We start from the raw sequence: 14,682 nt of genomic DNA, 5'->3' as shown, positions 1-14,682 counted from the left end.
GAATCAAACCCAAAGATAAGAGGAGGAGTTAAGAAAATACTATGATTAATAACTTAAAGGATCTAATGGAAAAGGTGGATAATATGTATGAACAGGTAGGGAATTTAAGAAGTGAAAATCGTTTTTAAAAAGTGAATGAAAATACTAGATATAAAAATTGCAATATTAAAAAGAATTCCTTTGATGGCCTTATCAGCAGAATGGGCAAAATAGAAGAATAAGTGAACTTGAAGATAGGACAAGAGAAATTATCCTAACTTTTAAAACAAACTTTTTAAAAAAAATTAAAAAGCACAAAATAGAGCATACAAGAGGTGTAAGTAAAAAAGATAATCAAAAGGTATAACATTGTAAGATTTAAGAGACTAATATCTTTTTTTAAAAAATTAGTCTAAAAGCCAGTATTATTACTAAGTTTTATAACTCACATTTTGTTTTCTACATAATTTAAGAAACTAACACATTTAAAAAAATAATTTATTAATAATCTTGGACACACAATATATAAAGATGTAATTCTGTGGTGCTGACAACTAAAAGGGGTGACGACAGAACTGTTTAAAAGCAGAGTTTTTGCATGTTACTGAAGTTAAGCTTGTATAAATTCAGAGTGCTACAACTTAGGATAATAAATGTAATCATCATAATGACAAAAGAATAGCTCAAGAATATACACAATAGAGGATAAGCAAAGAATTTCAATGTGGCACTAAAAAATAAACACAAAGAAAACAGTTATATAGGAAATAAGGGAGAAAAAGCTATAAGGCACATGTAAAACAAATAAAAAATGATGGAAGACCATCCTTATCAGTAATAACTTTAAATGTAGCTTAATTAAACCCTCCAATCAAAAGATGGAGATTGGTAGAATACATAAAAAATAAATAAAACCATGATCCAACTATATGTTATCTACAAGAAACTAACTTTGGATTCAAAATCACAAACAGGTTAAAAGTAAAAGAATGAAAAAGGCTATTCCATGCGAATAGTAACAAAAACAGAACAGAGGTAAATACTAATATGAGGCAAAACAGATTTTCAACTTAAAGTGTTCATAAGACAAAAGAACATAACATTAGTTAAAATATTTACTTACCTAATAACAGACCATCAAAACATATGAACCAAAGGGAGAGTTTTACAATAATAGTTAAAGCCTTCAATACTCCCCTCTCAATAATAGATAGAAAAACTAGACAAAAGATAAATAAAACAGAGGACTTGAACAATAGAATAAACCAACTAGACTGAAAAAAACATATATGGAACACTATACTCAACTACAAGAAAATACACTACACATTCCTCTAAAGTGCACATGGAACATTTTCCAGGACAGGCCATATTTTAGGCCATAATTTAAGTGTTAATAAATTTTTAAAAAATTGATATCATACAAAGTATCTTCCCCAATCATAACAGGATGAGGTTAGCAACCAATAATGGAAGAAAAACTAGAAAATTCACAAATTTGTAGAAATCGTACAATACACTATTAAATAACCAATGTTTCAAAAAAAATCACAAGGAAAATTAGAAAATAGTTGGAAATGAATAAAAACAAGAACAAGCCATATCAAAACTTATGGGACACAGCAAAGGAGTACTAAGAGGAAAATTTATAGCTATGAGTGCTAACATTAAAAAACAAGAAAAATCTGACCAAGCACAGTGTCTCACACCTGTAATCCCAGCACTTTGGGAGGCCAAGGTGGGCAGATCACTTGAAGTCAGGAGTTCGAGACCATCCTGGCCAACATGATAAAACCCGGTCTCTACTAAAACTACAAAAAATTAGCCAGGAATGGTGGTGCACGCTTGTAAATTCCAGCTACTCAGGAGGCTGAAGCAGGAGAATCACTTGAATATGGGAGACGGAGGTTGCAGTTAGCTGAATCATGCCACTGCACTCTGGCCTGGGCAACAGAGCGAGACTTTGTCTCAAAAAAAAAACAAACAAAACAAGAAAAGTCTTAAATCAACAATCTAACATTACACTTAAGGAACTAGAAAGAGAAGAACAAACTAAACCTAAAACTAGCAGAAAAAAGAAAATAATAAAGATTAAAGCAGAAATAAACAAAATAGAGAATAGAAAAAAGAGAAAAATAAATAAATTGAGGTGATTCTGTCAAAAAGATCAACAAAATTACCAGATCTTTAGCTAAACAGACTAAGAAAAAATGAGAGAAGACCTAAATTAGTAAAATCAGAAATGAAAGTGGAGCCATTATTACCAATTCTAAAGAAATTAAAAGGATTATAGGATATATAAGAGAACTATGAGCAAACTGGGTAACCTAGATGAAACATTTAAAGAAGAGCTATCACCAATCAAATGTTTCTAAAAAAGTGAAGAGGAAGAAACACTCCCTAACTCATTCTATACTCTGTGTGATGGTTAATACTGAATGTCAAGTTGATTGGATGGAAGGATGCAAAGTATCGTTCCTGGGTGTGTCTGTGAGGGTGTTGCCAAAGGAGAGTAACAAGAGTCAGTAAGCCGGGAGAGGCAGATCCATTCTCAATCTGGGTGGGCACCATCTAATCAGCTGCCAGTGTGGCTAGAATAAAGCAGGCAAAAGAAGGTGGAAAAAGCAGACTTGCTGAGTCTTCCAGACTTCATCTTTCTCCCATGCTGGATGCTTTCTGTCCTCAAACATCGGACTCCAAGTTCTTCGGTTTGTGGACTCTTGGACTTATACCAGTGGTTGGCCAGGGGTGCTCAAGCCTTCGGCCACAGACTGAAGGCTGCTCTGTCGGCTTCCCTACTTTTGAGATTTTGGGACTCGGACTGGCTTCCTCCCTTGCTCCTTAGCTTGCAGATGGTGTATAGTGGGGCTTCACCTTGTGATCGTGTGAGTCAATACTCCTTAATAAACTCCCCTTCATATATACATCTATCCTATTAGTTCTGTCCCTCTAGAGAACCCTGACTATACATTCTGATATAAAAGCCAGACAGAGACTACAAGAAAACTAAAAGCCATTATCTCAGATGAAGAGATACAATCAACAACATACCAAGAAGATTTTACATCATGAGTACGTAAATTTATCCCTTGGATGCAAGGTTGGTTTAACAAATGCAAATCATGGTGTATATGTACCACATTTTCTTAATCCACTCTATCATTGTTGGACATCTGGCTTGGTTCCAAGTCTTTGCTATTGTGAATAGTGCCGCAATAAACATATGTGTGTGTGTGTCTTTATAGCAGCATGATTTATAGTCCTTTGGGTATATACCCAGTAATGGGATGGCTGGGTCAAATGGTATTTCTAGTTCTACATCCCTGAGGAATCACCACACTGACTTCCACAATGGTTGAACTAGTTTACAGTCCCACCAACAGTGTAAAAGTGTTCTTATTTCTCCACATCCTCTCCAGCACCTGTTGTTTCCTGACTTTTTAATGATCGCCATTCTAACTGGTGTGAGATGGTATCTCATTGTGGTTTTGATTTGCATTTCTCTGATGACCAGTGACGGTGAGCATTTTTTCATGTGTTTTTGGCTGCATAAATGTCTTCTTTTGAGAAGTGTCTGTTCATATCCTTCGCCCACTTTTTGCTGGGGTTGTTTGTTTTTTCTTGCAAATTTGTTTGAGTTCATTGTAGATTCTGGATATTAGTTCTTTGCCAGATGAGTAGGTTGTGAAAATTTTCTCCCATTTTGTAGGTTGCCTGTTCACTCTGATGGTAGTTTCTTTTGCTGTGCAGAAGCTCTTTAGTTTAATTAGATCCCATTTGTCAATTTTGGCTTTTGTTGCCATTGCTTTTGGTGTTTTAGACATGAGGTCCTTGCCCATGCCTATGTCCTGAATGGTAATGCCTAGGTTTTCTTCTAGGGTTTTTATGGTTTTAGATCTAACGTTTAAGTCTTTAATCCATCTTGAAATAATTTTTGTATAAGGTGTAAGGAAGGGATCCAGTTTCAGCTTTCTACATATGGCTAGCCAGTTTTCCCAGCACCATTTATTAAATAGGGAATCCTTTCACCATTGCTTGTTTTTCTCAGGTTTGTCAAAGATCAGATAGTTGTAGATATGCAGTGTTATTTCTGAGGGCTCTGTTCTGTTCCATTGATCTATATCTCTGTTTTGGTGCCAGTGCCATGCCGTTTTGGTTACTGTAGCCTTGTAGTATAGTTTGAAGTCAGGTAGCGTGATGCCTCCAGCTTTGTTCTTTTGGCTTACAATTGACTCAGCAATGCGGGCTCTTTTTTGGTTCCATATGAACTTTAAGTAAGTTTTTTCCAATTCTGTGAAGAAAGTCATTGGTAGCTTGATGGGGATGGCATTGAATCTATAAATTACCTTGGGCAGTATGGCCATTTTCATGACATTGATTCTTCCTACCCATGAGCATGGAATGTTCTTCCATTTGTTTGTATCCTCTTTTATTTCATTGAGCAGTGGTTTGTAGTTCTCCTTGAAGAGGTCCTTCACATCCCTTGTAAGTTGGATTCCTAGGTATTTTATTCTCTTTGAAGCAATTGTGAATGGGAGTTCACTCATGATTTGGCTCTCTGTCGTTATTGGTGTATGAGAATGCTTGTGATTTTTGTACATTGATTTTGTATCCTGAGACTTTGCTGAAGTTGCTTATCAGCTGAAGGAGATTTTGAGCTGACACAATGGGGTTTTCTAGATATACAATCATGTCATCTGCAAACAGGGACAATTTGACTTCCTCTTTTCCTAATTGAATGCCCTTTATTTCCTTCTCCTGCCTGATTGCCCTGGCCAGAACTTCCAACACTATGTTGAATAGGAGTGGTGAGAGAGGGCATCCCTGTCTTGTGCCAGTTTTCAAAGGGAATGCTTCCAGTTTTTGTCCATTCAGTATGATATTGGCTGTGGGTTTGTCATAGATAGCTCTTATTATTTTGAGATATGTCCCATCAATACCTAATTTATTGAGAGTTTTCAGCATGAAGCGTTGTTGAATTTTGTCAAAGGCCTTTTCTGCATCTATTGAGATAATCATGTGGTTTTTGTCTTTGGTTCTGTTTATATGCTAGATTACATTTATTGATTTGCGTATATTGAACCAGCCTTGCATCCCAGGGATGAAGCCCACTTGATCATGGTGGATAAGCTTTTTGATGTGCTGCTGGATTCAGTTTGCCAGTATTTTATTGAGGAGTTTTGCATCCATGTTCATCAAGGATATTGGTCTAAAATTCTCTTTTTTGGTTGTGTCTCTGCCCAGCTTTGGTATCAGGATGATGCTGGCCTCATACAATGAGTTAGGGAGGATTCCCTCTTTTTCTATTGATTGGAATAGTTTCAGAAGGAATGGTACCAGTTCCTCCTTGTACCTCTGGTAGAATTCAGCTGTGAATCCATCTGGTCCTGGACTCTTTTTGGTTGGTAAGCTATTGATTACTGCCACAATTTCAGAGCCTGTTATTGGTCTATTCAGAGATTCAACTTCTTCCTGGTTTAGTGTTGGGAGGGTGTATGTGTCGAGGAATTTATCCATTTCTTCTAGATTTTCTAGTTTATTTGCATAGAGGTGTTTGTAGTATTCTCTGATGGTAGTTTGTATTTCTGTGGGATCAGTGGTGATATTCCCTTTATCATTTTTTATTGCATCTATTTGATTCTTCTCTCTTTTGTTCTTTATTAGTCTTGCTAGCGGTCTATCAATTTTGATGATCCTTTCAAAAAACCAGCTCCTGGATACATTAATTTTTTGAAGGGTTTTTTGTGTCTCTATTTCCTGCAGTTCTGCTACACCATGGAATACTATGCAGCCGTGAAAAATGATGAGTTCATGTCCTTTGTAGGGACATGGATGAAACTGGAAATCATCATTCTCAGTAAACTATCGCAAGGACAAAAACCAAACACCACATGTTCTCACTCATAGGTGGGAACAATGAGAACACATGGACACAGGAAGGGGAACATCACACTCTGGGGACTGTTGTGGGATGGGGGGAGGGGGAGGGATAGCATTAGGAGATATACCTAATGCTAAATGACGAGTTAATGAGTACAGCACACCAGCATGGCACATGTATACATATGTAACTAACCTGCACATTGTGCACATGTACCCTAAAACTTAAAAGTATAATAATAATAAAATAAAATAAAAACAAAAAACAAACAAAAACAAGAAAAAAAACAGCTCTGATATGTAACAACAACAACAAAAAAAATGCAAATCAATGTTATACAACTCATCAATAGAATGAAAAATAAAAACCACATGATCATCTCAATATATATGCAGGGAAAGCATTTGACAAAGTTCAAAATCTTTTCATAACAACTGTCAACAAAATAAGTTTAGAATAAAATGTCCTGAACAAAATTGAGGTCATTTATGAAAGGCCTATGCCTAACATTATAATCAACAGAGGAAAAGTTTTCAGTTTTTGCCTGACCCCAAGACAAGGACGTCCACTTTCATCAATTACATTCAACATAGAATTGGAAGTATTATAAAGAGCAATTAGACAAGAAAAATAAAATACATCCAAATAGGAAATCAAGAAGTAAAATTATGCCTCTCTGCATGACATGATCCTATATGTACAAAATCATAAAGATTAGACCAAAAAGTTAGAATTAGAAAATGAATTCAATAAAGTAGCAAGATAGAAAACAGACATGCAAAAATCAGCTATATTTCTTTATACTAATAGTGAAGTATCTGAAAAAAAACAAAACATTACATTAGCTTTTTTGTAATCAAACAAAACAGACATGCAAAAATCAGCTATATTTCTTTATACTAATATTGATCTATCTGAAAAAAATCAAAACATTACATTAGCCTTTAATATAATGTAATCAAAACACTACATTAGCCTTTTTCAAAGGCTAATCAAAAGATTAATCAAAAAGATTAAGATACTTAAGAACAAATTTAACAAAGGAGGTCAAAGCTGTACACACTGAAAACTATGAAACACTGAAGACAACATAAATAAATGGCAACAAATCCCATGTCCGTAAGAATAGAGGAATATTGTTAAAATGTCCATACTACCAAAAGCAGTATACAGATTCAACAAAATCCCTATCAACATTCTCATGGCATTTTCAATACAAATAGAAAAAAATTATAAAGTTCACATGAAACCACAAAATACCCACAAAAAACAAAACAGCCTTGAAAAGGAAGAACAAAGTTGGAAACACCAAATTTGCTGTTATCAGATAATATTACAAAGCTATAGTATGGTATTGACACAAAAACAAACATATACACATTGGAACAGAATAGGGAGCCCAGAAATAAACCCAAACATCTGCAGTCAACTAATTTTTGATAAGGGCATGAAAACATACAATGGAAAAAGGCTAATATTTTTAGTCAATGGCACTGAGAGAACTATACACATACAAGTGAATGAAACTGGCCCTTATCATACACCATATCAAAAAACATCAACTCAAAATGGACTAAAGACTTAAAAATAAAACCTGAAACCATAAAATTCTTCAGAGAAAACATAGTGAGAAAGATCCTTGATGTTAACTTTGGCAATGGTTTTCTGGATAAGACACCAAATAGGCAACAAAACTGAAAATAAACAAATAGAGTTACATCAAACTAAAAAGCTCTAGACAACAAAGGAAATAAACAACAAAATGAAAAACCAACCTACACATTGGGAAAATATATTTGCAAACTATACAAACTATACATCCAATAAAGGGTTAATACCCAAATTATATAAAGAACTTGAATAGCTCAAAGGCAAACAAAACCAAATAACTCAATTTAAAAATGGGCAAAGGACCTGAATAGTCATTTCCCCAAAGATAACATATGAATGGCCAAAAGGTGTATGAAAAGCTGCTCAACATCACTAATCATCAAGAAAATACAAACCAAAACCAGAGTCTCTTAATAGCAGAATTGATTAAGCAGAAGAGTGAACTTGAAATATAAGCTATTTGAAAATACAGTCAAAGAAAACAAAACAAAATTAACAATAAAAAACAATGAAGCATGCCTAAAAGATCTAGAAAATAGCCTCAAAAGTGCAAATCTAAGAGTTATGGGGCCTAAATAGGAGACAGACAGAGAGATGAGGGTAGAAAGTTTATTCAAAAGGAGAATAACAGAACATTTCCCAAATCTAGAGAAATATATCAATATTAAACTATTCAAGTACAAGAAGGTTACAGAACACCAAGCAGATTAAACTCAAAAAAGAATACCTCAAAGCATTTAACACTCAAACTCCCAGAGGTCAAGGATAAAGAATTCTAAAAGCAGAAAGATAAAATATACAAATAACATAGAATGGAGGTCCAATATGTCTGGCAGCAAACTCTTCAGTGGAAACCTTATAGGCTGGAAGAGACTGGCATGAAGGAAAAAGCTTTTGCCCTAGAATAGTATATCCGGTGAAAATGTTCTGCAAACATGAAGGAGAAACAAATAAAGACTTTCCCGGACAAACAAAAGCTGAAGGTTTTTATCAACACCAGACCTGTCTTACAAGAAATGCTAAAGGGGGTTCTTCAATTAGAAAGAAAAGAACATTAATGAGCAATATGAAGTCACCTGAAGGTACAAAACTCACTGGTAATGGTAAGTACCCAGAAAAACACAGAATATTCCCACACTTTAATCATGGTAGATAAACTACTCTTAAGTAGGAAAACTAAAAGATAAATCAATTAAACATAATAACTACAACTTTTCAAGACATAGTACAATAAGATATAAATAGAAACAACAAAAAGTTAAAAAGCAGGGGGACAAAGTTAAAGTGTAGAGTTTTTACTAGTTTTGATTTTGCTTATTTGTTTGTTTGTTTATGCTATCAGCCTTAAGTTGTCATCAGCTTAAAATAATGGGTTATAAGATAGTGTTTGCAAGCCTCAACAAAATACTAGCAAGCTGAATTCAACAACATATTAAAAAGATCATTTACTCATCATGACCACATGTGATTTATCCCAGGAATACAAGGATGGTTCAACATATGCAAATCAATCAATATGATATATCATATCAACAGAATGAGGACCAAACCATATGATCACTTCAACTGATGCTGAGTAAGCATTTAATAAAATTCAACATTCTTTCATGGTAAAAACCCTCAAAAACCTGGGTATAAAAGGAATTTACCTCAACATAATGAAGGCCATATATAACAGACCTGCAGCTAGTATACTGAATGGGGGAAAACTGAAAGTCTTTCTTCTAAGATCTGGAATACAGCAAGAATGCCCACTATCACCACTGCTATTCAACACAGAACTGGAAGTCCTAGCTAGAGCAATCAGACAGGAGAAAGCAATAAAGGACATCCAAAGCAGAAAGGAGTAAGTCAAATTATTTTTGTTTACAGATGATATGATCTTATATTTGGAAAAACCTAAAGACTTCACAAAAAAACTATTAGAACTGATAAACAAATTGAGTAAAGTTGCAGAATACAAAATCAGCACACAAAAATCAGCAGCATTTCTATATGCCAAGAGTGAACAATCTAAAAAAGAAATCAAGAAAGTAATCCCATTTACAATAGCTAGAATAAAATACCTAGGAATTAACCAAAGAAGTGAAAGATCTCTACTATGAAAACTATAAAATATTGATGCAAAAAATTGAAGAGGGCACACACACACAAAAGATATTCCATGTTCATGGATTGGAAGAACCAATAATGTTAAAATGGCCATAGTACCCAAAGCAATCTACAGATTAAATGCAATCTCTATCAAAATACCAATGACATTCTTCACAGAAATTAAAAAATTCCTAAAATTTATATGGAATCACAAAAGACCCAGAATAGCCAAAGCTATCTTTAAAGAAACTTTAAAGATATAAAACTTCAGGAATTATATTACCTGACTTCAAATACTACAGAGCTATAGTAACTAAAATAGCATGGTACTGGCACAAAAATGGACACAGAGACCAATGGAACAAAATAGAGAATCTCAAAACAAATCCATGCATCTACAGTGAACTCATTTTTGACAAAAGTGCCAAGACCATACATTTGGGAAAAGAAAGTCTCTTCAAAATATGGTACTGGGAAAACTGGATATCCATATGCATAAGAATGAAACTAGACCCCTAACTCTCACCACATACAAAAATCAAATCAGGATGAAACACTTAAATCTAAGACCTCAAACTATTTAACCTACTAAAATTAAACATTGGGGAAATGCTCCAGGATATTGGAGTGGGCAAAGATTTTTGAGGAACACCCCCACAAGCACAGGCAACTAAAACAAAAATAGGTAAGTAGGATCCCATCAAGTTAAAAAGCTTCTGCAAAGCGAAGAAATCAATGAACAAAGAGACAACCTACAGAATGGGAGAAAATATTTTCAAACTACCCATCTGACAAGGCATTATTAACCAGAATATGTAAGGAACTCAAACAACTCAACAGGAAAAAATGTAATAATCCAACTTAAAAATGGGCAAAAGATTTGAACAGACATTTCTCAAAGGAAGATATACAAATGGCAAACAGTCATATGTAAAAATGCTCAACATCACCAGTAATCATCAGAGAAATGCAAATCAAAACTACAATGAGACAGAATCTCATCCCAGTTTAAATGGCTTTTATCCAAAGACAAGCAGTAACGAGTACTGGAGAGGATGTGGAAAAAAGAAAATCTTGTACACTGTTGGTGGATATGTAAATTAGTACAACCAGTATGGAGAACAGTTTCAAGGTTTGTCAAAAAACAAAAATAGAGCTACTATATGATCCAGCAATCCCACTGCTGGGTATATACCCAAAAGAAAGGGAATTAGTATTTCAAAATGACATCTGCACTCCCATGTTTGTTACGGCACTGTTCACAATAGCCAAGATTTGGAAGCAATCTACATGTCCATCAACAGATGACTGAACAAAGAAAATGTGGTACATATACACAGTGGAGTATTATTCAGCCATAAAAAAGGTATGCGGTCCTGTCATTTGCAACAACATACATGGAACTGGTGGTCATTATGTTAAGTGAAATAAGCCAGGCACAGAAAGACAAACTTAGCATGTTCCCACTTATTTGTGGAAGCTAAAAATTAAAACAATTGAACTGATAGAGTGTAGAAGGAAGGTCGCCAGAGGTTGTGAAGGGTAGTGAGGAGGTGGGAGAGGATGTGGGGATGGTTAATGGGTAGAAAAAAAAATAGTTAGAATGAATAGGAACTAGTTTTTGGTTTTGTTTTGTTTGTTTTTGTTTTTGTCACCCAGGCTAGAGTGCAGTGGCACAATCTTGGCTCACTGCAACCTCTGCCTCCCAGGTTCAAGTGATTCTCCTGCCTCAGCCTCCCAAGTAGCTGGGATTAAAGGTGCATACCACCATACCCAGCTATTATTTTGTATTTTTAGTAGAGTCGGGGTTTCATCATGTTGGCCAGGCTTGCCGCAAACTCCTGACCTCAAGTGATCTGCCCACCTCAGCCTCCCAAAGAGCTGGGATTACAGGCATGAGCCACTGCGCCTGGCCAAGAACTAGTATTTGATAGAACAACAGGGTGACTATAGTCAATCATAATTTAATTGTACATTTGAAAATAACTAAAAGAATATAATTGGATTCTTTGTAACACAAAGAATAAATGTTGAGGTAATGGATATACCATCTACCTTAATGTGATTGTTACACATTACATGCTTGTATCAAAATATCTCCCATAGCCCACTGTATATATACCTACTATGTACCCACAAAAATTAATACTTAAAAAAATCTTCTCTATCTTAAATATATATAATTTTTCTTTTTTAATTATATCTTAATAAAGCTAGAAAACACTATGAGCCAATATCCTTTATGAACACTAATGCAAGAATCCCTGACAAAACACCAGCAAACTGAATTCAGTATATTAAAAGATGGGCCGGGCACAGTGGTTCACACTTGTAATCCCAGCACTTTTGGGGGGCCAAGGTGGGCAGATCACTTGAGGCCAGGAGTTCGAGACCAGCCTGGCCAACATGGTGAAACCCTGTCTCTACAAAAAATACAATAATTAGCCAGGCATGGTGGTGCATGCCTGCAGCCTCAGCTACTCGGGAGGCTGAGGCATGAGAATCACTTGAACCCAGGAGGCAGAGGTTGCAGTGAGCCAAGATTGCACCACTGCACTCCAGCCTGGGTGACAAAGTGAGACTCTGTCTCAAGAAAAAAATAATAATAATTCAACATTCTAGGAACAGGAGAAAGCTACCTGGACATAAGAAAATCTGTGTATGAAAAATTTTGACAAAATTATTGGAAAATGCAAAACCTAGTAACAGAGGAGTACTATTTTAAACACGTGAACTTCACGGACATTAAAAGTAAAGATTTTGAGGTAAATTTATTTTAAAGATACACAATTCTGGCTCTTTGTAAGAGATAAGAAATAAATGTTTACATCATGTATAACGTTTTACATTATAAAACGCAATATTGTCTATCTCTTCAAACTTCAATTTTAGCATTTAAGACAATTGTTTAATAAATCTGTTATCTCAAAGGGGGTTTTAGGTTGTTTTACATCCTGTTGGCTTCATGCTTGTAGGCTATAGGACTTTAAGAGAATAAAGAACTGAATAAAAATTAGCCTTAAGATATTAAATATCATTTAAATGTAACTTTACCTTGGAGCCTTGATGTTCACATGTAAAATATTATGCAACATGTTCCAGATTTTGGTTTTGTTTTTGAAGATGCATGTAGGTTTTATTATTTGTTTCATCTTTCTTGTTTTTGTTCTTGGGGTCTCTGACTTTTTCTATTGCTTTTTAGTTTCTTGGCCTCGATTTACCCACTTTTTTTTCATAGTATATTCTTTCCACTATTTTCTTTTGTTAAGCAACAACAGTTTCTGGATCAGCCTTTCATTCAATAGTTCACATTTTAAAATGAGACCAAGAAATGATTTGCTCCATCTAGCAACATCTGTGCCTGCGCTTTTCAAGTATACAAATACCCACTTGCTCCCATGAGAGAGACTATAACCATCTCTCCATCCCTCACAAAAGCCAGGATCCCAGGTTCATTTCCAGAATGGATATATATAATATGACTGTTGAACCACAGGGCCAGCCTTACGTTATACCTTTCAACAAAATATATTTCATGGCTCATGGCTCATAAATGTAGTTTCACTGTAGACAGTGCACAATGAGTAAATCTACCCTTTTTCATGGCAAGGAGCCCAACTCATATTTTTATTGGCTTACTACTAACTAAATTAAGCCCCAATTTCTTTAAAAAGAAAAAAAAGAAAAAAACACTCACGACTGAAAATAAACGCCATTTCAATATGGCTGCCAAGGACAGACTTGAAAAAAGAACGAATGTATTCCAGGCTCAATCTCAAGAGACCTAACAAGTCCACAGAAAAATTAATGTACTAAATAAAACAATTTGGTATTGAGTACTGTTCATTTTTCACAAAACAGTAAAGTTCTATAAACTGAAAATCTAAGAATGTTAACATGTCAGTTAAGAACAGCAATAAGTCCCACATATCAGCTCCTCAATGTAAAGTTCTTTAGGACACATACCCAAGTCTTCCTAGCATCTCAAGCTCAGGAACATGTGGTCCATATGTCTCTATCTGCAGTGGCTGGTATTCATACAGAGCTTCTTCAAGCTTGTGAATAGGTGCCAGTGAAATATGTTGACCCTGTTAGAAAAATGAAGGAATTTAATACCTCTTATTATTATTTTCATATTGCTACTTATTTATAATCATTTTAAAGATGAATTAAATTCCTCACATTAGAAGTATTAGCCATTAGTTGTGCTGTTCCATGGGTACAATGCATTGCAGCATAACCAAAATCCACATAATAGAATTAATAGTCATTTACACATGATTTAAAAGAGGAAAACCAAATCCATCATTAAATTCAGATTTAGCATTAAACAGTATAGTTGTTCAATGTCAATGGTAGAAGTCATCAAATACAAGAGACTTCAAAAAGTTTATGCAAAATACATATTATTTAAAAACTATGCATGGATTTTAAAAACATTTGCACCAAAACAAACTTGTACTAACTTGTTATAACATGTCTGAACAGCACCTAGTTGGAAGCACAAAGAAGCATAAGACCATTTGAAAAAAGCTCCTATCAGAGCAATGTGAATTCTACTAAATTGAAAAAAGAACAAACATCTATGGTGAAGACTGGATGGAAGAATGGCAAAATCATTACAAAAAGTTTATGGGGACAATGCCCCAAAGAAATCAGCAGTTTACAAATGGATAACTCATTTTGAGAAGGAGCAAGAAAATGTTGAAGATGAAGCCCTCAGTGGCAGACCATCTGCATCAATTTGTGAGGGAAAAAAAAAAAACTTGTTCATGCCCTAATTGAAAAGGACTGACGATTAACAGCAGAAACAATAGGCAACACCATAGACATCTCAGCTGGTTCAGCTTACACAATTCTGACTGAAAAATTAAAGTCGGGCAAACTTTCCACTCAATGGGTGCCAAAACTGTTGCACCCAGATCAGCTGCAGACAAGAGCAGGGCATTCAGTGGAAATTTTAAGCAAATGTGATCAAGATCCTGAAGCCTTTCTTCAAGGAACAGGAGATGAAACATGCCTTTACCAGTACTGAAGACAAAAACAATCAAAGCAATGTCTACTAAGAGGTGGAAGTAGTCCAGTCAAAGCAAAAGTGGACTGGTTACAAGTAAAGG

General features: G+C 35.0%; 1 protein-coding gene across 1 annotated transcript in view; it reads right to left on the bottom strand.

Moving 5' to 3' along the window:
* MNAT1 (MNAT1 component of CDK activating kinase) overlaps window positions 1-14,682 on the bottom strand; it is a 232,971-nt gene that overhangs the window by 74,037 nt on the left and 144,252 nt on the right. The window contains exon 7 of the mRNA XM_003831634.5: window positions 13,532-13,653. Coding sequence (XP_003831682.1) covers window positions 13,532-13,653 — 122 coding nt within the window. The remainder of the gene's footprint in view (window positions 1-13,531; window positions 13,654-14,682) is intronic.

The sequence above is a fragment of the Pan paniscus genome, chromosome 15 (genome assembly GCF_029289425.2).
Source record: "Pan paniscus chromosome 15, NHGRI_mPanPan1-v2.0_pri, whole genome shotgun sequence".
NCBI lineage: Eukaryota > Metazoa > Chordata > Mammalia > Primates > Hominidae > Pan > Pan paniscus.
Note: the sequence above shows the minus strand (reverse complement) of the source record. Positions and strands in the feature narration are given on the sequence as shown.